The sequence below is a fragment of the Phascolarctos cinereus genome, unplaced genomic scaffold (genome assembly GCF_003287225.1).
Source record: "Phascolarctos cinereus isolate Bilbo 61053 unplaced genomic scaffold, phaCin_HiC Scaffold_5;HRSCAF=322, whole genome shotgun sequence".
Taxonomy (NCBI): Eukaryota; Metazoa; Chordata; class Mammalia; order Diprotodontia; family Phascolarctidae; genus Phascolarctos; species Phascolarctos cinereus.
In genome coordinates, this window is record NW_027555958.1 from 304,392,354 (window position 1) to 304,420,068 (window position 27,715).

Below are 27,715 nucleotides of genomic sequence, written 5' to 3' on the forward strand. Positions count from 1 at the left end.
AGTAAACTAAACAACATATCAACAGAACCTGACAGTACATGCAATGTTCCATACACATCATCTCTCACCTCTGCAAAGAAGTGGAGGAGGTACATTTCTCATCTTTTCTCCACTGCCAAGTTTGATCAGTATAATCATTCTGCTGATGTCACTCTATAGCAATTCAAAGGTCTTCTCATGCTTCTCTGAATCCTTCATATCCATCATCTCTTATGACAGTGTAATATTTTATTACATTCATGCACCATTCTTTGTTATAGGTGCCTACATTATTTCCAGTTCTTTGCTAAAACAAAAAAAAAAGCTTCTCTGAAAATGTGATTATATATGGTACTTTTATTTCTATTTTGGACTTTTTGGGGATATATTTCATCAGGGGGATCGCCGCATCAAAGGATATGGACATTTTAGTAACTTTTAGCATAATTCCAAATTCTTTCCCAGAAGCAATTCACTACTCTATCAACAATGTTCTTCTTTTTCTGAAGTCTCTTCAGCATTGACTGTTTCCATCTTTGTCACCTTTGACAACTTTCTGGGTATGAGGTGAAACCTCAGAGAAGTTTTGATCACATTTCTCTTAAATGATTTAGGGTTATCTTTCATATGATTGTTAATAGTTTGCAATTCTTCTCTTGAGAACTGTTAGTTTATATCCTTTGACCATTTGTCCACTGGTAACCGGACCATAGATTTAGAGCTGGAAAGCAGCCTTAAGAGATTATCAAGTACAAACCTCTTATTTTATAGATGAGGAAACTGAGGCCCTGAAATGTAAAGTGACTTTGCCCAAGGTAAGTGGCAGCGTTAGGAATCAAACCCAGATCCTCTTATTCTAAACCTTATGGCTTTTGCACTGTACTATGTTGCCTACATGCTAGTGAATGGCTTTTAGTCTTATATATCTGTTCTCTGTATATATTAGCTATCTTTCTACTTTATGTATTGAATATTAGACCCTTATCAGATATTTGATTCAAAGTTCTTTCCATCAATTGACAGCATCTTATTCTAGTTGCATCGATTTTGTTCATGAAAAAGATTTTCAAAATAATCTTTTATATGTTTTGTAATCATCTCTATCCCTTCCTTGATTAAGAACCCTCTGCTCTTCCTTCCCACCCAACCTCAGCCATAATTGTGAAAGCTATCTGATCTCATTCTCCTTTAAATTTGTTATGACGTGACCTTAAATATTCAGTTCACATATCCATTTTGAGTTTATTGTGGTTTCTTCTTTGGTTGTAATTAAACTTCTTTCCAATTTCCCTAGAAGTTCTTATTAAATATGGAACTCTCCTCCAAGTAATTTATGTCTAGGCTTATTGAACAAACTAAGTTGTGGGGTTCATTTTGTTCTGTCTCTTTTTTACCTAGACTGTTCTATTGATCTCATTCCTATTTTCTAATCAGTATCAACTAACTTTGGTGATTACTGCTTTATAATGTAATTTGAGTTCTGGAAGTGCTATACTCCTTTCTTGATCTCCTCAACTTCAGTGTTCTCCTTCCCTAACTTCCGTTGTTACTGTTTAGTCATTTCAGTTGTGTCCAACTCTTCAGGACACAATTTGTGTTTTTTTGGCAAAGATACTTGGAGTGGTTTGCCATTTCCTTTTCCAGCTCATTTTACAGATGAGGAAACTGAGGCAAACAGGGTTCAGTGATTTGCCCAAGGTCACATAGATAGTAGGTGTCTGAGGCCAGATTTAAACTCAGGAAGATGAGTTTTCCTGACTCCAGGTCTGGCACTCTGTCCACCGTGGCAGACAGCTGACTTGTATTTATTCTGAATAAATTCATTCTATAATGTTCATAATGTTTCTGCCACTTACTGCTTGTGTTACCTTAGATAAAACACTTTACCTCTCTGGACCTCAGTTTCCTTATCTGTAAAATAAGAGGATTGGACTTGATGACTTCTGAGGTCACTTACAGTGCTAAGTCTGTACTCCCATGATCCCAAAGGATGAGTGGAGGAACAAAAGAAATCTACAAAGAAGAAATCTGCAAAATCTGGAAAGAAGAATTGCAAACTATTGGAAGCTTCTAGAAAGCCTAGATAGTTTCCCTGTTTTTTTTTTTTGTATCCCCAGCACCCAGCATAGTACTGACACAGGAGAGGCTCTTAAGTGCTTATTGATTGAGTGACTGATTGATTTTTCCATTATTCCCTTTGAGATTTTGGACCTTTTGTTCCTCAAAAAAAAAAATGTTGTTATTATTTTGGCTGGCTCTAAAAAACTCTGCCTTTGTTTGATCAGTATAGTATTAAATCTGTAATTTAATGTAATATAATGTCCTTTAGGTAGTATAGCCATACCTAGCCATGCCAATGAGTATTATTCTAGTTATTAAGTCATTCTTTATTTCTTAAAGAATATTTCCAACAAACATTTATTAAGGATCTGAAAGGTACCAGGTCGAGGGCCAGGTGCTGGGAATTCAAAGACAAAAACAAAAACAAAATACTCCTTGTACTTCAAGAGCCTACTGGGAGGTGAAAGGTGGGAGGGGAGGGAAGGAGAGATACATGTAAACAGGTGTGTAGATATAGATATATAGATACATGTATATATAAATAGGTACATGTAAATATAGAGAAAGCTACATGTAAACATATATATACATATATGTATGCATATATAGTTGTTTTTTGAGAAAGAGAAAGTACTAACAACAAAGGGGATTAGGAAAGGCTTCCCATAGGAGATGACACATTTGATGAGCCTTGAAGAGGTTTCTAAGAGATAGCAGTGAGAAAGCATAGGGGACAGCTTGTGCAAAGGAGGGAAGTGGGATGTGGAGTTCAAGAAACAGCAAATAGGCCAGACTGGCTGAAGTGTAGAGGTTACTGATCTGTAACAACAACAATAATTATGGCTAACATTTAAGTAGTGTTTACTGTGTGATTGGCACTGTGCTAAACACTTCAAATTGTGATCTTATTTGATCCTCACAACAACCCTAGGAGATTTGATGCTAATATCATCCCCATTTTACAGATGGGGAAACTGAGGCAACTAGAGGTCAAATGACTTGCCCAGGGTCACACAGCTGGTAAGCACCAGGGGCTGGATTTGAGCTCAGGCCTTCCCGAATCCAGGCCCAGCACTCTATCCACTGTACCACCCTGCAACAAGTCTAAAAAGGAAGATTATGGCTTATATACACTAAGCTCAGTTGATATTTTTCCTAGAAACAATAGGAAGCCATTGAAACTTCTTGAGTAGGGGAGTGAAAGATATTTTTGTATTTTAGAAATATTAATTTGGAAGTATAGACCACTCCCAAAACCTGCCCTGATCTGTCAATTCAATTCAATAGACATGGATAAAAGGCCCACTATATGCTAGGACCTGAAGAAACAAAGACTAAAATGAAACAATCCCTACCTTCAAAGAGCTTACACTCTACTGAGAGATGCAAAATATGCACAATTAAGTAGATGCAAGGTGATTTGAGGAAGGAGAGAGAGTTAAACAGCCAGAGCAGATGGGGACACACTGTTAGGAAGGTCTCAGGGCAGAGGTGGTATCTAAAGTGAACCTTGGGGAAGACCAAGGTTCTGAGAAGCAGTGATGAGGAGGGAACTGTTTGGAGGGACCCTCAGAAGTGGTAAATGGATTGTGGAGTTTGAGGAATGCCAAATAGTCTAGTTTGGTGAGAATGTGGCATTCCTGAAGGAGAGTAGTATGAAATAAGAATGGAAAGGGAAGTGAGAGCCAAGGTGTGGAGGGTTTTTCATGCCCAGTAATATCTTACTTTCCTACATAATCAATAGAAGAAAGGACCATTGAACCACAGAAACAATAATACTGAGCCTCCTCCTGAGGTTAGGCCCCAGTGATGGCGATAGTGTCTTCCCCAGGTCAGTGGACTGGTTTCCTGCCATAGAAACAAATATCAGTGCCAGCAAAGGCCACAAGACTCCTGGGGAAGTGACATGGCCAACATATCACAGTCGTCCACCCTAGATAACTTTCGATTTCTGTTCTAATTTAAAATCTATGTTCTTTTGACACCACCACCATCACCACCAAGTGACTCCAGGAAGAAACACAAAAAGTGCTTTACCATTGGGATTACCTCCCATTTTACATTGTATATATCTCATGCGTACATGACTGTTTGTATGCTATCTCCCTTGTTTTTGCCTTTTTTTGTAACCTCTCCCCTTAGCATAGTACCTGGCATGTAGTAAAATTTTGTTTGTTGATTGACCGGCTGACAAACCCACATCAAGGAAAGACTTCTCTGGTTCTCAGACAACACAACTGTGTCCCTCCTGAATTCTAGATCTGACTTTTGCTCTGTGAAAAATTCAGCCCACTTAAATGCACCAAGATTGCAGCCAGATTAATAATCCACCAGCAATTGATGCCATCTCTGCTCCTTAAATGTCTCCTCTAATAACAATGGCAGAATAATTGCTTAAAATATTTTTCACTTGGCCTCTGTTCAACTTCTCTGGTTACAGTGCCAAAGTACATTCACTGGGATATACCTGCCTTTATTATGAACCTATCTCTTCTCCCCATGGACACAGTCATCCTTTACCAATAGATTCAACAGTCTGCTGCCCATGCTCCAGCTATTCTCTTCTAAGGACATAATTTTTCTTTCCATGAACACCCATGTGTTCTTCAGGTACTTCCCAGGGAAACACCTCTTTGTATTTGACCCCTCTGTCCTATGTACATGTCTATTCCTCCCATATCTAACATCACACCCATTGTCTCCCATATTCCTGGGATACACTCAGCCTTAATCATTTCAATGAAATTTTATTAAGTACTCACAAAACATAGGTCAATGTACTAGGCACTGGGGAGATACAAAGTCTGGCATTTACAGTTTGTGTTACCCCTGAATCTACATGGATTATAACTCCTCTACAACTCAGTGGAGAGTCTTTGAGGGTTGCTATGGCCAAAAACTTCATTGCCCTGTGGCTAACCTAGAGGTGAGCTTCTCTGAATTTAGCCAGGCTGATCCTCAAGTGGCAGACATGAAGTCTGTCATCAAGCCCATTCTCCAGCTCAGTAGGTCTTCCCAGGGCTTAAGGAGAAGCAGTACTTACATACCCTTTAAGGACACCAAGGTCTTGGATGTTGAAGACAGGGTAAGTATTGTTGCACTTGCAAAAAGAATAAAGTCAGGAGGGGCTGCTTTGGGAGTAAAGAGGATGAATTTAGTTTCATAAACAATGAGCTTGAGATGGCATCCAGATGGCAATATCCTGTGGGTAGTGGGAAACACCAGATGAAAGTTCAGGAGAAGTTAGAGGGAGTTAGGAATAAACTGCAGAGAGACAAGAGAAGAGGACTTTGGGGGACATAAGCAAAAAAGCATAATAAAAAAAAAGTGTCCTCTTATTCAATCACTGTTTTCTATTTGCAAGGCACTGGCCTAGGTTCTGGGGGAGATTCAAAGATAAATAGGGCACAGTCCTTGCCTTTAATCATAATCTAGTAGTGGAGTGAAGACAAAAATTGAAAACAGTAAGAGCCTAAGAAAGGTTTAAAGTACTCTGAGTGCTCTTTCTAAGGAAAGAAAGTCAGTTTCTGCTTGGGAGGAATTGGGGGAGGCTTAATGAAGAAGGCAAGATTTCAGCTGTGAAGAGGGGTCAGCAGGTGGGGCTGGAGGTGAGGATCACAGATCTGAAGCAGGAAGAGGCCTCAGGAGCCATCCAGCACAGACAGCTCATTTTGCAGAAGAAACTGAGGCCAGGGGAGGTTAAATGTCCCCCAGGTTCCCCATATAGCGAGCCCTGGAGGTGAGATTTGAACCTCGGCCTTCTGCCACCAGAACCAGTGTTCTTTCTAATGAGCGTTCTTGAGAAGGCATCACTACCTTGCCCTTGAAGGGCATTCAAGGCATAGAAGAAACAATGTTAATAGTCACAAAATAGGGAAAAAGTATTACAAAGATTAGTCTGATGGGAGTGTGAAGGATAAAGGAAGGGAAGAAGGGGAGGGAAGAGTCGGGGCAGGAAGATCTTTTAGGAGGCTGTTGTAGTTCAGCGGTTGGCAGTGAGGGCCTGGTGGGAGGCTAGGGGTGGTAGGCATAAAGGGAAAGGACTGATGTGGAAGATTGCAAAAGTAGAGTCTACAGGGTGTGGTAACTGGATATGAGAAATGAAGGAAGGGAAAGCGCCAGAGATAGTCACCAAGGTCTTGAACATGGAAGGCAGGGTAAATATTGTTGCACTTGCAAAAAGAATAAAGTCAGGAGGGGCTGGTTTGGGATGAATTTAGTTTCATAAACAATGAGCCTGAGATGGCAGCCAGTGGAGATATCCTGTAGGCAGTGGGAAATACCAGATGAAAGCTCAGGAGAGGTCAAGGTTGGAGATAGGAATTTGGGAGTCAACTGCATAGAGATAGCCAAAACCAGGGAGTGACTAAGATTGTCGAGGGAGAGCAAAGAGACAGAAGAAAAGAAGGCCAAGGATGCCCTGGAGAACACTCAAATTGTGGGGGTAGGGCATCCTGAGCAGCCAGCAAAGGGGCAGTTGGGGAAACAGCAGAAACAGAAGGAGCCAGAGAGGTCACAGAAGCCAAGTCAGAGAGCTTCCCAAGTCATGGGAGCTAATAGGGCAAAAAGGAAAACGGCCTGGGAAGTCATTCTTCTCCCTAGGGGCAGGCTAGAAGACTCAACACCAGACTGCCAGTCAGTCCCGGGGCCTGAGATTCACCATGCTTCTTTGCTAACTTGCTGCAGGCACTAGGCCGAATCACTTAATCTAGGTACCTTCCCTCTTTTGATTATCTCGGAGAGTTTCACTGACTATAGACGCTTGCATGTTGTCTGCATTAGACTGTGAGCTCTTTGAACGCAGGGCCTTTTTTTTTTTTTTGCCTTTCTTGGTATCCCAGAGCCTGACACATAGCAGGTACTTCATAAAGGCCAGCTGACTGACTGATTTCTTTCTAGGCCTCAGTTTCCTCATCTGTGAAATGGGCTACATGGCCTCAGGGGGTCCCTCTGAGCTCTAGGGTTTGGGGAACCCGCCGGCTCCCCGGGACACATGGCTTGGATAAACACAGCTAGGTCCCTAAGAGTTACCGCAGCACCCCTCTTCCACACCTCGCCGCGGCACAGGCGCGCGCCTTCGCCCCCTCTCACTGGTTCAACCCAGTCCAGCGCGCGAGGATCTCAAAGTGCCCGGAACCTTTCGATTGAGCTCGGTTCCGGAAGTGCTACGCCGGATCCCGGAAGTTGCTTCACCGTGATTCCGGTTTCCCTGGGTGACGATGGCGACTAGTTTCGAGTGGCCGTGGCAGTACCGCTTCCCTCCTTTCTTCACGTGAGCCTCGGACCCGCTTAGGGACCCCCACACACCTTTTTGAGGGACTTCCCCTCCCCACTTCCTCCTAAAGTCGCCTGCCATGCCCTCCACCTCACCGGCCGAGGAGCGTGAATTCGGACGCCCCTCCCCCCTGGTGGGGAGGACAAGGACCCTGCTGACCCCTTAGCTGACCCCCGCGCTCTCGTGCACTCTCCCCGACTCCTCCCTTGTGGGGGGGTCTCTCCTTTCCCCTGCTCCGAGCGGTTTCTCCTCTCCTCTTCTGGTGGGCCCCCTCCTACCCCCGCTGCTTTGGTCTCCCCCTCCCCTCACTCTCCTCTCCTGCTCCTGTCCCGGTCACTTCCCCGCGTGCCCGTCCCAGCCCTGATTCCTCCCCATCCTCCTCGGACCCCCGGGTGTCTCCTCTCCAGGTTACAGCCAAACGTGGACACCCGGCAGAAGCAGCTGGCGGCCTGGTGCTCCCTGGTCTTGTCCTTCTGCCGCCTGCACCGACAGTCCATCATGACGGTGATGGAGGCACAAGAAAGCCCTCTTTTCAACAACAACAAGCTGCAGAGTATCCTCCCTTAAGGCATTGGGCCCCCTTTTCCTGTCCCAACAGGAGACACTGAAACCCCCCTCCTCCCAATCCCCTCGGTTTGGAATCAAGTTTCAGATTTAGACTTATCTCAGGACAGACTTGTTATCGAGGTAGAGGTGGTGAGTTTCCCCTTTAGTGACACCTGGGTGACTGCTTGTCTAGGATATTGTAGAAGAGACTGGTGTTTGGACTAAGGTTGGGCCTCTGAGGTTCCTTCCAACTCTGGAGGTTCTCAGATTCCTGATCTGCCTAGTAGTGATATGAAAGGTTAGGGTTTGTGTGTTTTGTTTTGTTTTGTTTTGTTTTCCTGTCCTCTTTGACTGTTTTGTGTTGGTGGGGTGGCTGGCCTAGTAATACAGGACAAGCAAGTTCAAGAGCGATTAACCTGTTTTGGCCCTTATAAGTGCACCAAAGAGCTCAGGGCCACTTTGGACAGACCTTGGGTTCTCTGGTTCATCCCTAGAGCATCTGGGAAAAACAATTTAGAATGACAAAGACAGAGGCCAAGAAATTATGTTGTCCTTATAGCCTGTTCTTTCTGTAACAAAAGGCACCGTTCTGGATGCTAGAGAAAGAAAGAAAATAACCCCTGCCTTTGAGCAGTTTACATTCCATTGCTGAAAATAACATGGGCATATATAAGTAAATAGAAAAATGTGTACAAAGTAAATATAAGCCCTTCTTCCCTCCTCCCTCCAGAGATATCAATCCAGATCTCATTTGGATAGTCTAAATATTGTGTGTGGTTGCTCAGCATGGAACTATCTCTGGGGTTTTATTTTCTTTTGGGTTTGAATTTATAACTTGCTCCACTTCCCCAGTCTCTGTCATTCCCTTAACCCTGAGTCAGGGAAGCTCCCCATGGAATCTATCCAGATTGTGTTGGAGGAACTGAGGAAGAAAGGTAGGTCCCCGTCCTCAGTCCTTGTACAGTCTCTCTTCCATGATAGTTTTACCTTTGAGTATAGATCCCCTTGTGTCTTCCCTCTTCTCCTTGGTCCTTGTCTCTCTTTTACCTCTCCTCTCCTTCCTTTCCATGGCAGCAGAGCCCAGTGTGACTGGCGCAGTAATAGGTAGGCTTCCTTGATTCATAGACTTCCATCTGCCTCTAAAAGTGGGGTTTTCTTAACCATCCTCTTTATACCTGGTATATGTAAGTAGGAAGTAAGTAACTATGGCATGAATTAAAAGGTAGGAACATTCTTTGGTGAAAGCAACAGTGGATTTGGGATGGGAGCTGGGTGTGGGAGGGAGTTAATCTCTCAGTGTCCTGAAAGTAGAGCCTTCTCTACTTTTTTCCACCTCATTAACCCTCTTAGCAATTGTCCCATTCATGATTGCTTTCCAGGGAACCTGGAGTGGCTGGATAAGAACAAGTCCAGCTTCTTGATCTTGTGGCGGAGACCAGAAGAATGGGGAAAGCTCATCTACCAGTGGGTGAGACTCATCAGTACAGAAGAAGCACCTCACCTTGGGGGTAGAAAGGAATTGGGGTTCAGCGCTGTGTGTGCACACATACACTCCACTGTGCAGATCTCCATACCAAGCACTTTGGGAATGGGTTATAAAAGAAAGCTGCATCTTGGGCAAGCCTTTTCCTGATGCCTCAGTTTCTGTGACTGAATAAAGCTTCCCTCTCTTTCCCTTCTCACTACCAGGAGTGAATGGGCTGGGCAAGGCCATATTTTCAGAGCACAGTGGAGGGAACCGCTAGCTGCTTTGTTGACCCGAGGCTCTGACCACAGGAGATAAATGAGGAAAGGGCAAAAAAATAACTTGAGGCCTCCTCTTCACACTCATACTCATAGGGTCTACCTCAAACTCACAGAATGCCGGTGAATTTCTTTGAGCCATTGTAGAGTCAGAACAGGCTCTCCTGAAACTTCCAGCCACAAAACCCAACTCCTCCAAAAAGGGAAGCAGCATTAGTAGCAAGACAACATGTACAATGACATCCAGCCACCACCCTCCTTCCTGAATAGGGACCTAGCCAGGACAAGAAGCCACTCATTAGACACGTGAGAAGTTGTGGTTTGAATGCTGTGTATGTATATAAATATAGCTTCCCTTAGGGAATGTGGCTACTCAGGCACTCTTCCTCTGAGGCTAAAATCAGCTCTGGTACCTGATTCTTGGATTAGAGGGGTGGAGTCAATGAGGTGACAGCTCTAGGACCTCATGGGTCCCACTTAGCTCTTATTTTCTATGTCCACAGGTTTCAAAGAGTGGCCAGAACAACTCTGTATTTACCTTTTATGAACTAACCAATGGAGATGACACAGAGGATGAGGGTAATACCTTTAACTTCCCTCTCAGTTTGAATCCTATATTTGCTATTCCCTGTTTTGTTATCCATCTCATAATCTTGACCCTTGGGTGGGTGTGTGTGTGTGGGGGGGTGTTTGGGGAGACAGAGGATAATAATGGTTCCTCATCCCCTCCTGACTCAAGCATCAGCTGAGGTGAGTTGCAGGGAAGAGAGGACCTAACTCAGGTATTTTGGCTTCTGTCTAGTCAAGAATTGGGGTTCATTTTGATTTCTGAATCATTTCATCCCTTTCCCTAAAAGCTCATTCTTCACCTAGACCCTTAGAATCACTTCTCCATAGAACCAGTTTCTAGATCAGTAGCAGAATTGACAGCTCTTGGCTGTAGCCCCCGTCTTTCAGGTCCCTCCTTGCTTCCGCCTTTACCCCCTGACTTGGAATGCTACTGTTCTGCATAGTGACCAAGGCCACACAACAGCCCAGGCTGGGGAAAGCCCAAGGTTCTGTCAGAAACAAGGCTCCTCCTGTGTGTATGTGAAGGTGTACATGTCATGACCTGTACTGCCTTGCCTTTGGCACCTCATGTCACCAGTCATCTTGCCCACCTCCTCCCTGATCCATCCTCCATGGCCAGGAGAGTTGGCTGTCCTGGTAGTAACCTGGAACCTGTATAGCCTTAGGATATACCCTCTCCTATAGCTTAGGTGCAAGGTGATTGGGGTTCACCCTTTGCTCCTCCTCTGCCAGGTACTGAAATGCTAGGTGGAGTCTTATGTCCAGCCCACCAGACATCTTAGTTCAGCAGCCTGTACCAGTCATCAACTAGCAATGACCCTATCCATTTCTCCTCCAGCATGGGATCCCCTTACACCTCTGCTTTCTCCACAGAGTTCCATGGGTTGGATGAGGCCACACTTCTTCGAGCTCTTCAGGCCCTACAGCTGGAGCACAAGGCTGAGATCATCACAGTCAGCGATGGCCGAGGGGTCAAGTTCTTTTAGTGGACCCTGTTACCCCACCCCCTTCCTTAATTCTCTGAAGGAGATAGGCTCTGTCCCCACAGATTGGAGCTTAGACCCAAATGTAACTTAAAGGAACTTTTCAACTTCCTCCCACTTGTGGGCTGGGAGAACCATGGGAGAATTTGGAAGAGAATTCCTCTGTTACCCCACTGTTCTGCTCCATGAGTGGGTTGAGGTAATAGCCCCAGAGAAAAAAGATGTGCCTCCTTTCTGCTTACTCTTTCTACTCCCTCATTCCGGACTTTGGCTGATCCAGGGTCAGTAAACTCACAAAACATAGTCACACATATCTACAAGTACACAGTACCTACTGACTTCTCCCTTCAGGTTTAGCCTGGATCCTCTAAAGAGGATTAGGGGTTACATGGAGGACCCGGCTGCAGGCAGCCCACAGGGCATCAGAGGAATAGTAGATCGGAGAGGGAGAACTGGCAACAAAATGCCAGATATGGCTCTGATCTATGTTATTAAAGCTAGATTGTTCAGCTCTCAATGTCTTTGTCCAGGTGACTGTTATGTGTGTGGGAAAGTGGGGACTGGAACTGAGGATGATGAGAGTGGTTTGTGAATTGGTAAATCTTGGCATAGTGATTTGGGAGCATGTAAGGTGAGGAAGAGAAAGAAGTCCTGTGGTCTTTAAAATGTCCATAGGAAATTTCAGGATCTATTTTCTCCAAACTAATTCTAGTCCCTTCCACTAGGATTTAGTTGTTAAAGCTTTCTTGGTCAGCATTACAAGAAGGATCTTGCAACTTGAAGAAACACTTGACTAAAAATTCTAGCTGCTGTGACAGTCCCTCTTTTTTCCCCTACAGGTTCTAAACATAGTGGGTGGGGCTCTCTTTAGTAGGCGGAAGCAAAAGGGTTACGGCGGATTTGAACTTTGCTTTATTGGAGAGGTGGTCAAACAGGAAAGCGCAGATGGCTTCAGGATAGCCAACTGGTCCAGGTTGGGGGCCGGGGGGAGGGGAGATGGGTGTGGAGAAGGCGCTCTCAGTATTGGAGTGGGTGATGGAGAGGCGTGTCCGAACAGTATAGCTTCTCAGTTGGAGCAAACAGCGGACTGATGGGGGGAGGGGGGCGGGGTCGTGGAAGAGAAACCCCACGCGTCCTCGTGGCCTCTGCCTTTGATTTCGCCGCTGGAACTACTCAGGCCAGTTAGCGGGCGGGGGTGGGTCTGCCTTATCGAGGGTGAGCAGGCGGGTGGCAGGCTCACCCCCACCCTGGAACCAAGAGCTACTCACATTTCCTCCCCTCGTTTAGGCTGGTGTGCTAGCTCCTTGTGTGGCGGAGAAGAACCTCGCTATTCAGGACAAGACTTTACTTCTGGGGGGAAGCAGAGAGAGGTGGTCGTCTGTGAGGGGGAGGGCGAATAGCTGTGGGTGATGAGACGGGAGCGGGTCTCAGGAAGTGGAGTCTGAAATGAAGCAGGTTTAGCAGCATCTATAATCAAGCCTCTCCTGGCTTGCGCTGGGGGAATGCGAGAGCATAGAAACCCCTAAGGGGCGGCCAGGGGTGGGTGGGAAGAGGGGTGGGGAATAGGCGGGGGTTAGGGAGGGAGCCCCGCAACTGAGGGGCCTGTGGGTAGGGCCAGACTGGAGGAGGCGGAGCTTCGGAGCAGGAGAGCTAGGGGCCGGGGCTGGAGCCCTATTGCAGAAGCTTGAGCTCAAACCAGAGTGAGACTCTCGGAGCTAGCGCAGTTCTCTTGACCCAGACCTGAAAGCGCAGAGTCCTGCTACCTTTGGCTCCTGGCCTGCGGTGCTATCAGACCCTTTCCGTCTTCATGCTGTCCCCCCCCTGCTCCGGAGCCCCCTGTTCCAATGTCTCAGACCGAGGCGGACCTGGCTTTGAGATCCCCGCCGCCTCCCGCTCCTGCCGGGGCTCCCCGCCTCGGCCCGGCACCCCGGCGGATGCGTCGCTTCTCCGGAAAAGGGGAGCTCCGACCACGCTCCACGCGTTTCAGCCGCCGCAGTTCGGTGGACCTGGGGTTCCTGAGCACTTGGTCTGAGCCCGCCCCGCCCCTCCCTGATCCCCCGGGCCCTCCGGATTTAAGTAGTCCGGGTTCCCCCAAGTCTTTACAGCCTAGCTCCGGGGAGCAGGCGGAGGGTGCACCAAACGGGGGTCCTGCAGGAAAGTCAGGAGATCTAGGGCGTCCGGAACTCTCAGGATCGGGGGGAGGCCTGGGTTTCGGGGAGATGCTGCAGAGCCCCGGTGGGGTGGCGCCTGAGAGGCTACGAGAGCAGGAGGAGAAGGAAGATACGGAGACGCAGGCTGTGGCCACGTCCCCGGACGGCCGCTATCTTAAGTTCGACATCGAGATCGGACGTGGTTCCTTTAAGACTGTCTACAGGGGTTTGGACACAGACACGACGGTGGAGGTCGCTTGGTGTGAACTGCAGGTGAGAAGGGGGTGGGCGTGGGGGTGTCACTTGAGCTGTCAGAGTCCAGAGGAAGGTAGAAAATCGCTTCCAATCCGGGGACCCCTCCTGTGAGATCTTCATAGGCGAGAGATCCTGAATCGAGGGGACGCAGCAGGCAGAATCCTAAGTTTGTCTCCCAGCCTTCATCCTACCCACATGTCCCAGTTGGTCTGCGTTGACGGTACTGCTGGTCCGATCACTAGTCATACCATAAGAATCCCACTGAGAAAAACAGACGGGCAATGTGCAGTGGGGACTGCTAGTCCCTTAGCAGGATTCCCTTGATTTCCACCTCAGCCTTGGGTTAAGAAGAAGGATCAGAGGAGAGATTGGTCCCCTATCCCCATGGCTGACCAGACCTGTCCAGACACAGCGGATTGGGGTTGACCCTAGGGGTTATTTGCTTACTCTTCCTTTCACCCCCAACCAAAGATCCAAAGGGAGACCAGCCCTGGATCCCTTCTCCTCAGCGCCCTCCCTAAAGGTCACTGGAGATCATGGGTGCAGGGGGAGAAGCCCAAGCCCTGGGGACAGGTCTTCTCAACGCAGGGGACCTCGGAAAGGCCCATGGGGGGGGCAGCGTTTCAGGGTAGTGAAGGAAGAGAGGGACTATATGGGAACTCCTAGAACCCGTCACCCTGAGACTGCTTCTCTGGCAGCATGGACTCAGGGAAGTTTCCCCCCCAAAAGATCCTTGGAGCCTTCAGCGAGAAAGCGAGAACAGAGATCCTATGTCCTGGGTTGGGAGTTGGAACACCTGATTCCTCAGTTCTTCCTTCGCCCCATTGTCGTTCCCAATCCTCAGGTGTGGGTCTGGGCTGAAGATTGTGAGTGCTGGAAGGGATGTGAAATCACTCACGTCTCCCTCCTCCCCGAGTTCCCTTTCAGACTTCACTAGTGGCTTGAAGAATAGAATCTGCTGTAGTTCCCAGCTCTGGGTCCTGAAAGGCTACTTAGCCCCGGAACCCTCAATGAGACTGTGGGGGAGGAGGCCGGGGTGGAGTGGGCACCTTGAGGGAAGGGTCCCTCCCCTCGGGTCCTGGCACCAGGATGGTCCCTCACTCCTGCCAACGCCGCGCCCTGGGACCACGGCCAGGAAGAGAGAGGCGGCCAAAATGAGGGGGGTGGAGATGAGGGAGGAGAGACGCGGGGCGAATGGTTGGGGGAGAGACGGGGGTTCAGGCTCCAACAAACCTAGTCCAGGATCTTCGCACTCCACTCTCTAGTCCTACCTTTGACTCTTGTCTACCCAGTTCCTCTCGTTCTGCCTTTCCTCTTCTGCCCCTCTCTCCCACTTTTCCTCCAACGTGCTTCCCCTCCGGTTCCCCCTCGGGCCCCAGGTCGCCCCCTCCCACTCCCACCACCGAAGTCGGGCACAAAGACTGCATTGAACTCTAGGCCCCTGGACCGTACCACATAAAGGCGCTTGTGTTCGTCTGTGGGGGTCCGAGTACCGCATCGGGTGCGTCCTTGGAGCCAAAGCGGGAGAGGGCGGGCCGGGTGGGGCCGGGGCCCGGGAGCCTATTGGGCAAGAGCCCCACCCGCCCCCAACCCAGCCCCCTCCCCACCCCCAGGGTCCAGACCTCCGGGAGTCTCCAGACCTGCCCGCTCAAGTCCCATCCTCTACAGCCTCCCCCATTCTGTTCTCAGGCTCTCTTGCCCGGAAGAGGACCCCACACTTAGTTGCTACCCCTTATGCAGGCATTCTAGGGATCTGAAGGACACCCCCTGGGCTTGGGGTTTCGCATGCATTCACTATCCGCTCCCCCACCCCTAGACTCGGAAACTGTCTCGGACAGAGAGGCAGCGTTTCTCCGAAGAGGTGGAGATGTTGAAAGGGCTGCAGCACCCCAATATCGTCCGCTTCTACGACTCGTGGAAATCTGTGCTGAAGGGCCAAGTCTGCATTGTACTAGTCACAGAACTTATGACTTCGGGCACGCTCAAGACGTGAGTTCTGGAACCATGGGCCAGCAGGGTTCAGGGAAGAGGGCGGGAGTATGCTCAGGGACACCGGATGGAAGAGATGAAGGACTCCAGAAAGACCTCCCCCAAAGTCTAGTACTCCAGTCTTGTAACCTTAGGTGGTCCCTAACTATACTCTCCTATCTCCATGCTCACCTCCTCTTTTCTCCTCCCAGATACCTGAGGCGATTCCGTGAAATGAAGCCTCGGGTCCTTCAGCGCTGGAGCCGACAGATCCTGCGTGGGCTGCACTTCCTGCACTCCCGGGACCCCCCTATCTTGCACCGGGACCTCAAGTGCGATAACGTCTTTATTACGGGGCCCACTGGCTCAGTCAAGATCGGGGACCTTGGCCTAGCCACACTGAAGCGCACTTCCTTTGCCAAGAGCGTCATCGGTGTGCTCCCACACTCCTTTCTACCCTGAATCTTCCCAATCTCGCTCCCACATCCCCTTCCCCACTTAACTCACTCTAACATTAGAGAAGACTGAAGCAGCCCCAGAATGCCCCAATCCCGGGAACCTTTGAGAACTGAGGTGTTGAAAGGTTCCTTGGAACTCCTCGGAAGTGTGGCCAAATGCAGAATCTAAAGCCCAGATAAGACCAAAGGAGGGAGACACAAGCCAACCCAGGCCAGATACAGATGTGGGGATCAGTCTTGTCCTAGAGTTCCTCTCTCCTCATTCCCAACATGTTCCTACCCCAGCCCACCCGATCTAGTTCTTGCCCTGGTTGAAATTCCTCTACCAGGGGGCCATGGAGAATATAGGAACCACTGGTTGATCCCCTTTTTGCCCCCACCTAGGGACCCCGGAGTTCATGGCACCCGAGATGTACGAGGAGAAATACGATGAGGCAGTGGATGTGTATGCATTTGGCATGTGCATGTTGGAGATGGCCACTTCTGAGTACCCTTATTCTGAGTGCCAGAATGCTGCCCAAATCTATCGCAAGGTCACTTCGGTGAGGAAGTAGGAGAAAAGGATCCCCCAACTGCTGATTCCAGTGCTTCCAGTCTTCTTTGCTGCCTAGTTTTTAATACATATACCTGGACAAAGAAATACTTTTTTTCTGGGAAGACAAGGGTTGTAACTTTATTGCCACTGTCCTCTAGTCCACAATTTGTGAGACAGTTTAGGAGATAGTGGGTGGGCAGCTAGGTGGTGCAGTGGTTAGAGTACTGACCCTGGAGTCAGGAGGACCTGAGTTCAAATTCAATCTCAGACACTTAGCTGTATGACCTTGGGCAAGTCACTTTAACCCTGTTTACCTTCGTTTCTTCATCTGTAAAATGATCTTGAGAAGGAAATACCAGTATCTGTCAAGAAAACCCCAAATGGGTGTCTTGTCTGGCTCTGAGGTTGGACACACACTAAGTCTAGGTCCCTTCTCTTCTTCTGCCCAGGGCACGAAGCCTAATAGTTTTCACAAAGTGAAGGTTCCAGAACTGAAGGAGATAATAGAAGGCTGTATCCGCACCAATAAGAATGAGAGGTGGGGCCTGGGAACAGAATTGTGGGAGACATTGAGGGTGGGGTACGGAAATAAAGGAAGATTGGGATGTAGGGGTGGGGGAGAGAAAGGAGAACACTGTATTGGCCCTCAACTAATCTGACCTGCTCCATTTCTAGGTTCACCATCCAAGATCTCCTGGCTCATGCCTTCTTTCGAGAAGAGCGAGGTGTACATGTGGAACTGGCAGAGGAGGACGATGGGGAAAAGCCGGGGCTGAAGTTGTGGTTGCGAATGGAGGATGCCAGGAGGGTTGGCCGTCCTCGAGACAACCAAGCCATTGAGTTTTTATTCCAGCTGGGAAGGGATGCGGCTGAGGAGGTGGCCCAGGAAATGGTGAGAAGACTGGACCTTAAGGACACGAGAGGAGATGTGTGTTGGGTAGTATTACTGTATGGAAGGAGGGGCAAGGTGGGGAGAGAAATGAAGAAAGTGGGATGGGAAGTAGAGAGGAGAACAAGGGAGAGGAAGTTGGTTCCACTCAATAGAGGAAGGGAAGCTAGGAGGAGGTGGATGACACTAATTTAGGAAAAGTCCAGGTTAAAGGGGGAATCTAAGCATATTTTTTGATTTGAATAATATCCCTTCCTCACACTCAATTAGGATTGAATCCATGGTAGGGAAATTGAAGTTGAGAGATCTGGATCTTCTCATTCATTTCTTTTTTTCTTTTTCTTTTTAAGCTGTTAAATATACAGTAGCAACATTTATTTCACCATTTGTATGTAAAAGGTGTTTCTCCAGGTCAGGTGATTTGATATAAAAATCAAACCCATCACAATCCCCACCCCACCCCACTCCCACCCCCAATGGTCCTTTCTACATCAAGTGCAATCAGAAATTTGTACAACATGAATATCTGCTTCTGAGGAATAATGACTGGAGGTTTTGTGTTTCTGTATCTAACTGTCTGTATATGTAAACTTGTCTCTGTGTATGCATTATTTTCCTTTCCATCAGGTGGCTCTGGGACTAGTCTGTGAAGCAGATTACCAGCCTGTAGCTAGAGCTGTTAGAGAAAGAGTCGCTGCCATTCAACGAAAAAGAGAGAAGCTTCGTAGAGCTCGGGAGACAGAGCCACTCCCACCACCCCCGGGACCACCTCCAGTGGTTGCCCCCACAGCTCCTGGTCCCGAAGCTCCCTTTCCCCCTGAACCTGAGGAGCCTGAGGCAGATCAGCACCAGCCATTCCTTTTCCGTCATGCCAGCTACTCCTCTACCACTTGTACGTCATCCCTGATCCCTGGTACTGGGCAGCCCCCTCCTCCCAACCTTTTGATTTTCTATCCCTGGGGCTGAACTTGTAACACCTCATAACACCTCTCTGTAGAAGAGTCTCCCCACCTGGGTGGGAGAGATTCTTCCTGCTTCTAACCCTATTGCTGTCTCTGGGAAGGAAGAAATGGAATTGCCTTTGGAGCTCTTTACCACTCAGGCATACTCCTTCTCTGTCCAGCACCCTTCTGTTGGCCCTTTCTAATTCTCCCTCCCTTCATCTCATCTCCTGCAGCGGATTGTGAGACTGATGGTTACATTAGCTCCTCTGGCTTCATTGAAACTTCAGACCCAGTGCTGCAGCCCCATGGAAGAGAACCATCCAGCCCTGCTGATCCTCAGATCTGCCTGCCTTCGGTGAGAGAGGCTAAATTAGGGGAAGGGGACGCTAGTGGTTTAAATCTCTGACTCATCTTCCTGTGACTCATAACCCCATAAGCCTAGATGTTCTCTCTTTCTTACCTGATGATCCCTGGCTATACCTCCTTGGAACTTCACTACCCTTGACTTCATCTGTTCCTGATCCAATTTTCTAGGATGTTAGGATCTTTGACTGTGGCCCCCAAGGCCCAGAATCACCGAATGTCAGAGTGGGAAGAGTCTATCCAATTTCTTCTGACTAACCTTATGTACTTTCACCCTCTTTCAGGCCTTTGCCTTATCCATTCCCCGATCTGGTCCAGCCAGTGACTTCTCCCCTGGGGATAGGTATGTTCTGGATTAGGATGGACAAAATAGGTGTTGGGATATGGTTGGAGGAAGGAATTTGGATGAGTGTGCCTACAGCTTTCCTCTTTCTTCTTCTACTTCCTCCCCTCTCTCCAGTTATACTTCAGATGCAGCATCAGGACTCAGTGATGTAGGAGAAGGTCCAGGAAGAATGAGGAGACCCCCTGGGAGAAGCCCAAAGCGCAGACCTCGATCCCGCCTACGTGTTACCAGCGTGAGAAAGGGGTGACAGGACAACTAGACTTTGGGAATACCATGGGAAAGACCAGGAGGGAACAATGGGAAAAATGATGGAAAAGGGCAGGATCATAGAAGGAAATGAGGACCCATTCCCCCATCCTGGTTTCTGTGATCTGGTTTTATGGTGTGACCTGTCCTTCTCTTTCTTTCCCCAAGTTAGGTCACTATCACTTAGGGGCTAGGGCAGTGACCTCCATCCCACACTGACTCTGTATTCAAAGGTGTCGGACCAGAATGACCGAGTCGTTGAGTGTCAGTTGCAGACACACAACAGCAAGATGGTGACCTTCCGATTCGACTTGGATGGAGACAGTCCTGAGGAGATCGCAGCTGCCATGGTTAGGAAGAAGGAAAAGAGGCTTTCACGACTGGGCCCGGGATGGATCTCTCTATATTGATGGTCCGCAGCACTATTCTAGGCATGGTGGCGAATACCAAGGAAGTAGAAAGCATGGTCCCTGGCCTTGAAGGCCATTGTGGGGGAAAAGTCACTTAAATCCATACAACAAGGGGAAAACATAAAGCAAGATCTAGTTAAATCATTAGGATGGCATGGACATGATGTCAGAGTTTAAAGGTAGCATGGAACAGTGGAAAGAGCCCTTGTACTGGAGTCAGTGAGTCAGCCAGTCAATAAACATTTATTAATCACCTACTATGTACTTAGCACAGTGCCTGGAGTCAGAGGACCCAGTCCAAGTCTCACCTCTGAAGCACATTACATGTGACCTCAGACAAGTCACTTGACCTCCTTGGGTCTCAGTTTTCTTATCACTAAAATCCAGAGGTTGAGCTAGATGCCCTCTGAGGTCCCTTCCAGCTCTGGGTCTATGATAAGCTCATAGACTCAATGATGATTTTCATAGCAAAGGCTAGCCTTCCATTTAATGCAACCAGCATTAATTAAGTGCTTTCTGTGTGCAGAGCAGTAGACTATGTCCTGGAAGAGATAGAAAGTTGCTTTGATTTCTCTTGCAACTGCCATGCTACTCTGCCAGGCAGAGCGCTTTGGAGTTTTTGTACTGACGTGATCAGTAATAGGGAGCTACTGCAGATTCTTGAAGAGGAAAATAGCACAACAGAAGTAATATTTTAGGGAATTTAGTCTGTTAGCTATGTGTGGAATATATTAATAAATAAAAAAAGACCAGTGGCAGAGAGTTCAGCTAAGAACTGTTGCAGTATCCACGCATGAGATGAGGAAGTTGAATTTAGGGACATTTCTTTTTTTTTTTCCCTAGGCAATGGAGTTAAGTGACTTGCCCAATGTCACACAGCTATAGTAAGTGTTATGTGTTTGAGGCTGCATTTGAACTCAGGTCCTCCTGGATTCAGGGCAGGTGCTCTAGCCACTGTGCCACCTAGCTGCCCCTCAGGGACATTTCAAAAGAACTGGCAGAACTCGATGCCAGTTGAGTCCAGTGACAATTTGGAGATAGTACTTTGTGCATATGGGAAAGGGAGGGAGGGAGGGAAGCTAAGACAGATAAGGGGGAGAGAGAGACAGAGACAGACAAAGACAGAGACAGAGAGGGATGGATGCATGGATAGATAGATGGTTAGACACACATACATACACACATGTGTGGCATGTGTGCATACATATGTGTTGAACGTTGGCCACAAAAAAAGGGAAGCGTCAAGGATTAGTCTAGAGTTTCTAGCCCAGGAGACTGCAATAAGAGAGCTGCCATTAAAGGAATAGAAATGGATCCCCAAGGAGAAGATTGAGAGGCAGTGTTACATAGTGGAAAGAGGATGGGGACTGGACCTGTGACTTCATTGATAAAGGGAACTTCTAGATGGGGAAATTTCCTCTACCAATGAAGGTCAGCACCTTCTCTGACACTGAAAGTCTTAGAGAGTTGCCTAGGCACTAAGAGGGAAAGTGACTTATTCACAGATACAAAGTCAGCGGCAGGAGCAGGGATTTGAACCTGGGTCTTCCTGACTCCAAAGCACACTCTCTACTATGTCATGTTGTATAGTGGAAAGACCACTGGATTTGGAGCTTAGCACAGTGCCTAGTACACAGTAAGCACTTAATAAATGTTCTATCTATCTATCCATCCATCTTTCTATTAACCTATTAATCCATCTATCTATCTATTTACCTTTCTATCTATCCATCCATCTCTCTATGGAAGATCTGGATTTGAATCCAGGCTCTACTCCTTACTGCCTCTGTGACCTTGGACAAGCCACTTCAGCTCTTTGGACCTCAGTTTCCTCAACTATAATATGAAGGGGTTGTATTAGATCAGGGTGGGGAATCCAAACTTCACAGAACAAATCACCTTAATAAAGAGATTTGTTCTGTAAAACTTAGACTCAGTCAAAAGGCTGCACCCAAGGACCTAGAAGGCTACATGTGGCCTTGAGGTTGCAGGTTCCCCACTCCTGGATTAGATGAACCCTAAGTTTCTTTCCAGCTCTATGATGCATTCATTCATTTAAGAATGCATTACATTTGAGGGTAATAGTATTTCTGAATAGAGAATCTGGGGATGGGAATTTAGTGGGAGTCATTAGAAGAGAAGTAATAGTTAAAGCTGTGGACAAGAAGTGGACAAGAGACAGAGTGTAGAGAAAAAGGAGCAGAGGACCAAGGACTGAAGACAACAATAGTATGGGAATGGGAAGAGGAATCATTGAAAGAAACAGACCAGGAGTGGCTCAAGAGGCAGGAGAACCAGAAGAGGCCAGTGCCATGGAACCCAAAAGAGAAAGTGTCTAGGAAGATCAGGTAGCCAACCATGTCAAACACAGCAGGTTGAGTAGGATGAGGATTGAGGAAAGGTCATTTGGATTTCTCTGGAAGGTAACTGGCAGCCTTATAGAGGGCGGTTTCAGCAGAGTATTGGGGGTGGGAGTGGAGTGAAAGTCAGATTGCTGGGAGCTAGAGATAGGGAATCAGTGGCAGAGAGGCTAGAGTACTCATCTGAGGAGCTTGGCAGTGAAAATACTTCCTGAAACATTCTGTCCCTACCTACCCACCCCCTATCCCTTCTATCTCAAAATTCTCTAATGGCCCCTGACTGCTGTATGATGCCGGACAACTCCCTCACCCAGACATTCAGGGCTCTCCACCATCTGGCCCCAACCCTTCCTTTTCAGTGTTCTCTTTTTACTATTTCCTCCCTTCCAAGTATCTTGTACTCCAGCCAGACTGGGCCAATTCCCTGAATTGGCCATGTGAGTTCCCAACTGCACTCATGATGTCACCCCCAAGTAGAAAGCCCTCCTTTCTCCTTTCCACCTATCCAGAGGAACGAATGGGTGAATTCATCCATCCAGATTTGACCCATCCTTCCAGAGATGTAAAACGCCACTAACTCTAATCTCAGCCCTGTCTCATTGAGGGTCCTACAACCTCATTACCAGGACCATTCCTGTGCACCTTTGAAACATTTCCTGCCTACTGTAGTTGGTTGTCTTTTCAGAGTGGGTGTGGCTTGTCATCTTGGGCTTCTCTATCCTCTCCCTCATCCAGCACCAGGATCTCATATAGAATTAAGACTGGTTGAAAGGACTAAGTAGTACTACACTTGAAAGGAATATCAGTGTAATGCCTTGTAAGAAGCAGCATGCAGGCAATGCAGGGTGGTGGAAAGAATTGTGAAGGTAACTAACTCCTGCCTCCAATACTCTGTGACCATAGGCAAGTCATTTCAATCATCAATCAACCAATTTTGTTGTTGTTCAGTCTTTTCAGTCATGTCAATCCCTCCGTTACCCCATTTGGTTTTTTGTTTGTTTGTTGTTGTTTTTGCAAAGACCCTGGAGTAGTCTGCAGTTTCCTTTTTCAGTTCATTTAATAGATGAGGAAACTGAGGCAAACAGGGTGATGTGACTTGCCCAGGGTCACACAGCTAGTAAGTATCTGAGTCTGGATTTGAACTCAGGTCTTCCCAACTCCAGGCTCAGCACTCTATCCACTTCCCCACCTAACTGCCCATCAATCAATCAATCATCTTTTACTATGCCCCTACTCTGTGCCAGGCACTGGGGGATACAATGACCAAAAAGGGTAATGGGGAATCACTGGTGTTCATTGGGTAGGAAAGGGAGATGGTCAGATCTGTGCTCTAGGAATATCTCTGTCAGCTTTGTGGAGGATGGATCGGAAAGGGGAGACTTCAGGCAGTGAGACCAATTAGGAAGCTATTGCAATAGTCCAGGTGAGAGGTGATGAAACCTTCAACTAAGGTGGTGGCTGTGTGAGTGGAGAATCTTAATTTCCTCATCTATAATATGTGAATAATAATAGCTGTAAGGCATTATGAGAATCGATGAGATAATGAATGTAAACCTTAAAAAGCCATATCAATAATAGCTAATAGTTACAGTAATAGCTCATAATATTGCAGCTATTTATATCATAGCTGTTAGCTATCAGTTCATAGGGTCATAGACTTTATAATGGAAAGGTCATCTAGTCCAACCCTATCAGAAACAGAGAGGCTTCTCTCTGCTCAGATAGTAACTGAGCAAATATTTGACCTCAAGGCCTCTGATTCCATCATTCTTTCTCCTGCCCCATTTTTAAGATATTGAAGCACTAAGAAATATATAAGAAGGGGAAGGTGTATGGAAGTGTATGGAAGTAAGGTTGCTCAGTGACAGGGAATGTATTTGTTCCAGAGATGAGAGCAAGGGTTGGCTATCGAGAGCGCAAGGCATAACATCCCAGTCCTGCTAGGCACTTCCCAGTTGCACCCAGATACTCGTCACTTTGAGATTTGGAGACATTCGAGCATAGAGTATTTTTGTTGAGGGGGAGATGGAGGAACTGATCCCTCACTCTAACCTACATTGAATCTCCCCAGGTATATAATGAGTTCATTCTGCCGTCTGAGCAGAGTGGATTCCTGGGCCGCATTCGGGAAATTATTCAGCGTGTGGAGACCTTGCTAAGGAGAGAAGGGGCCCCTGTGGGGGCCACTGGAGATGCCCCAACTCCCCAGGTCAGATTTCTTGCCACATCCATAATAAACACCTTATTCCCCCTCCCCTTGCGCCATTCTCTCAAACCCCAAACCCTTCACTCCATAACCCCCTGACCCTTGAGCCCCCTATTTCAAAGACTGGAGACCTTCCACTTTGTGATATGAGCTCCCTGTTTCCAGCAGGAGGAGCCCATGATACCGGCTCTCCCTGGCCCCCTCTCACTCCCAGTCAGTGGTATGTACTGAGTCTTCCTTCTGTCCTTGCTGATCCCTAGAGAAGGAAGGGGTGTCTCCAGGGATTGCTTTGGGAAGGTGACCTAACTGGAGTCGGTGGTGGAAGGGAGGCCTGGGGCTGAGGGCTGCAGTCTCAACACCACCTTTCTCGATTGCAGAAACCAAGAACAGTACTTCTCTGGAACAGAAAAACTGGACATCTTTTCCTTCCTCCCCCTTGTCACCAGGGTATCCCCTGTCTCCTGGGACCCCCATTACTCCAGGTCCTTCCTTCCCTGTCACAGCCCCCCACTTACCTATCACTTCCTCCCCATATCCCCTCTCTTCCTCCCAGTTTCCTTCCAGTCCTTCCCAATTCCCCAACACATCGTCCCAGCTCCCAAGTCTCTCTTTCCCTCTTAGTCCTCCATCCCCGTTTCCTCCTAGCCTCTCCCAGTTCCCCATCCCATCCTCCCAATTTCCCCCAAGTCCCTCTTCCTTTCCCTCCACTTCTCCACCCTCACTCTCCCCTAATTCCTCCCAATCTCCCATCATATCCTCCCAGTTCCCCCCAAGCCCTTCTTCCTTTCTGCCCAGTTCTCCACCTCCATTTCCACCTAGTTGCTCCCAGTTCACACTCAGTACTTCTTCCTTTCCTCCAAATCCATCTTCTCCTCTTCCCCCACCCCCCTTCAACTCCCCTCCTTTCTCTGGCTGGTGCCTTCTCTCTGGCTGTGATGACTGTGGCTCAGTCCCTGCTAACCCCCCAACCCCAGCTCCTTCCTCGACCTCCAAGCCCTCCTGCCCCTCCACCAAGTCCCCCAGCCCCTCTTGTACCATGCAGCTTGGAGAGTCTTCCACCACCCAAAGCTGAGGAGCAAAGTGAGGTGAGGATGAAAGGGAGTACTGAGGGAGGATTGGTGACCCTAATCATGACCTGCCCCTTACTGTCCCAATCTTCTTAGGCCACCCCCAGTTCTCAGTCGCTCCAGGTTGAAGCCAGGCTGTCACCCATCACAGAAGGTGAGGCCTCTAATCTCTAATGAGTTTGCCTAGCTTAATCTTTTGGCAAATATCTAACCCCTGCTCTTTTCCTCTCCGGGCCTCCCCATCCACAACAGAAGGGAAGCCACAGCTTGTCGGGCGTTTTCAAGTGACTTCATCAAAGGAGCCAACCGAACCCCTTCTCCAACAGCCAACAGCTCCACCTCCGGGTTCCCCAGAACCTTCCACCCCCCTGCTGGCCCCCCGAGAGCTCAGACACAGAGGATAGTGCTGGAGGAGGGCCAGAGCCTGGGGAGGCTCTAGCAGAGAGCGATCGGGCAACAGAGGGTCTGGGGCCTGGAGCTGAGGGGGAGGATGGGGAAGAGGAGAGGGAGCCACGGATGGGCACCAGCCCCCCTCCTCCAAGCCAACCCAGCCCGGTGTGGTTGAATTACACATACAGCAGTAGCCTGTGTCTGAGCAGTGGGGACTCAGAGAGCAGCGGGGAGGATGAAGAATCTGGGCAGAGCTGCAGAATCTTCGTCAGAAGTGAGGGGGGAATGAGATGGGGAAGCAGTGATGGGAGAGGGGGTTAGGGGAAACATTGGGAGTGGGAAAGAGATAAAGGTGAGCTGGTGTATGTGTGCTGGCACCTCCTCTTATAATCAACCCTCTTGCATTGTTGTAGACACCTGTCTGAGGTGGAGACCTTGCAGATGACGCAGAAGAAAGAGATTGAGGACCTTTACAGCAGGCTAGGGAAGCAACCCCCCCCAGGCATAGTGGCTCCTGCTACCATGCTCTCTAGCCGGCAGCGTCGAATCTCCAAGGGCAGTTTCCCTGCCTCTCGTAGAAATAGTCTGCAGCGACCAGAGCCCCCGCCCCCTGGTAAGGCACTCCAGCTCCTACTTTTGCACCAAGACTCTCTTCCCCAGTTTCTTTCAGGCTCCGAGCATCCACCTTGGTTTGAGTGGCATGACCCCCCCCCCACCTCCTCTCTCCTGGTCCCCTGGTTCCTCTCACTCAGTATCCCTCCTTTCTCCAGGCATTATGAGAAGGAATTCTTTAAGCGGCAGCAGCGCTGGCTCTCCAGAACAGCGACCAAGCAAGGGGGTGACATTCGCTGGGGATTTTGGCAGGATGGTGAGGGGGAGCTAGGGACTGAGGGCAGCAGGGAGGAAGATACTGGGGGAAACTTCTACCCCAAGATTCTTCCTCCCTCCCATGTCTGTTCAGTCCTTTCTCTTTTCTCTTTAGTGAGTCCAGAAGCAAAGCAATGTGGGACCGGGGTAGAGCTGATGCCTTCAGGACCTGGTTGATCAGTCTAACTCAGCATACTACACCAAGCTGGAGTGGCAGTGTGGTGTGGTGTTTGACATCAGGAGTCACCTGGATCGCAATCCTCTCTCTGATACAGTGTGCCCAACGGGCTAGTCACTTTTAACTCTGTGCCTCCATTTTCTCATCTGTAGTAATAGTTATAATGGCTCACAGGGTTGTGAGGACCAAAGGAAATGCCTGGACAGTGCTTTGCACATCTTAAAAGTGCTACATAAATATGTTAAGTGTCAGCTATCACAATGATCACATCCCAGGAATAGGGATGGAGAACCGGGGGAGAATACCTCTACCCTATCAAATGAGACAAAATTTGTAAAGCATTTTACAAGCCTTAAAATCCTATATAAATGCTAATTATTACTATCAAAAAAGAGCAGCTGAAGAGACTTTTGCAGTGTGGAGTGTGAACCCTAGGGCTTCCAAGCACCAACCACTAAAACTACCCAAGGTTGCTTGCTTGTGGAGAACTTCCCTGTTCAATTCCCCCAGCCAAAGGCTGGGAACACTGTCAGACTTGTACAGAAGCCAATAAAAATATTGGAAATGAGTCCGTTGGTCTGTCAGGCCTGCAGGGAATAGAGGGTGGGTGGAGGGGCCCAGCCTCACCAGTGGGGGGCAGGGGGAGAGATGAAAAGATCTCTCACAACGGGAAGCAGGGGTGGAGGACACTCAGACTCCTGGCATCATGCCATGAGTAGCTTAATTTCAAGGTCAATGATCAACTCCACCAATCTAACCTCTCCTCCAGACCCCACCCTAGGCTTGCACAGGCAAGCTCTGAAAGCATGAGGGCTGGATGACCCCCATTCACCCCTCTATCCAGGGGTGGGTAAAGGCTATTGTGAGGGCCCCAGGCAATGGAGGGAAACTGGAGATGAGAGCATGAGTGTGTTTATGCATGAAGG

The 27,715-nt window shown here is 48.2% G+C and overlaps 2 protein-coding genes across 2 annotated transcripts; both read left to right on the top strand.

Moving 5' to 3' along the window:
• Positions 1 to 5,999: 5,999 nt before the first annotated feature.
• On the top strand, positions 6,000 to 11,674 carry VPS25 (vacuolar protein sorting 25 homolog). Its single transcript, XM_020972762.2, has 6 exons — positions 6,000 to 7,312; positions 7,723 to 7,868; positions 8,743 to 8,796; positions 9,241 to 9,329; positions 10,108 to 10,183; positions 11,048 to 11,674. The coding sequence occupies exons 1-6, from the start codon at positions 7,260 to 7,262 to the stop codon at positions 11,158 to 11,160; spliced, it is 531 nt and encodes a 176-aa protein (XP_020828421.1). The 5' UTR covers positions 6,000 to 7,259; the 3' UTR covers positions 11,161 to 11,674.
• A 1,081-nt stretch (positions 11,675 to 12,755) lies between these two features.
• Positions 12,756 to 27,357, top strand: WNK4 (WNK lysine deficient protein kinase 4). The gene is given in 22 exon segments (XM_020972619.2): positions 12,756 to 13,580; positions 15,379 to 15,551; positions 15,743 to 15,963; positions 16,373 to 16,530; positions 16,973 to 17,061; positions 17,199 to 17,415; positions 18,040 to 18,304; positions 18,590 to 18,711; positions 19,004 to 19,062; positions 19,180 to 19,297; positions 19,545 to 19,661; positions 24,153 to 24,290; positions 24,456 to 24,507; positions 24,665 to 25,094; positions 25,183 to 25,372; positions 25,451 to 25,508; positions 25,607 to 25,731; positions 25,733 to 25,985; positions 25,988 to 26,018; positions 26,158 to 26,357; positions 26,515 to 26,612; positions 26,727 to 27,357. Coding segments are annotated over 22 exon segments (3,696 nt in total). The 5' UTR covers positions 12,756 to 13,001; the 3' UTR covers positions 26,730 to 27,357.
• Positions 27,358 to 27,715: the final 358 nt, after the last annotated feature.

What these genes read in the sequence shown, in the direction of transcription:
- VPS25 (XM_020972762.2), top strand. Translation starts at nt 7,260, where the DNA reads ATGGCGACTAGTTTCGAGTGGCCGTGGCAGTACCGCTTCCCTCCTTTC. An exon ending in CGCTTCCCTCCTTTCTTCAC is followed by an intron (nt 7,313 to 7,722) that starts GTGAGCCTCGGA and finishes TCTCCTCTCCAG; the next exon opens with GTTACAGCCAAACGTGGACA. An exon ending in GAAAGCTCATCTACCAGTGG is followed by an intron (nt 9,330 to 10,107) that starts GTGAGACTCATC and finishes CTATGTCCACAG; the next exon opens with GTTTCAAAGAGTGGCCAGAA.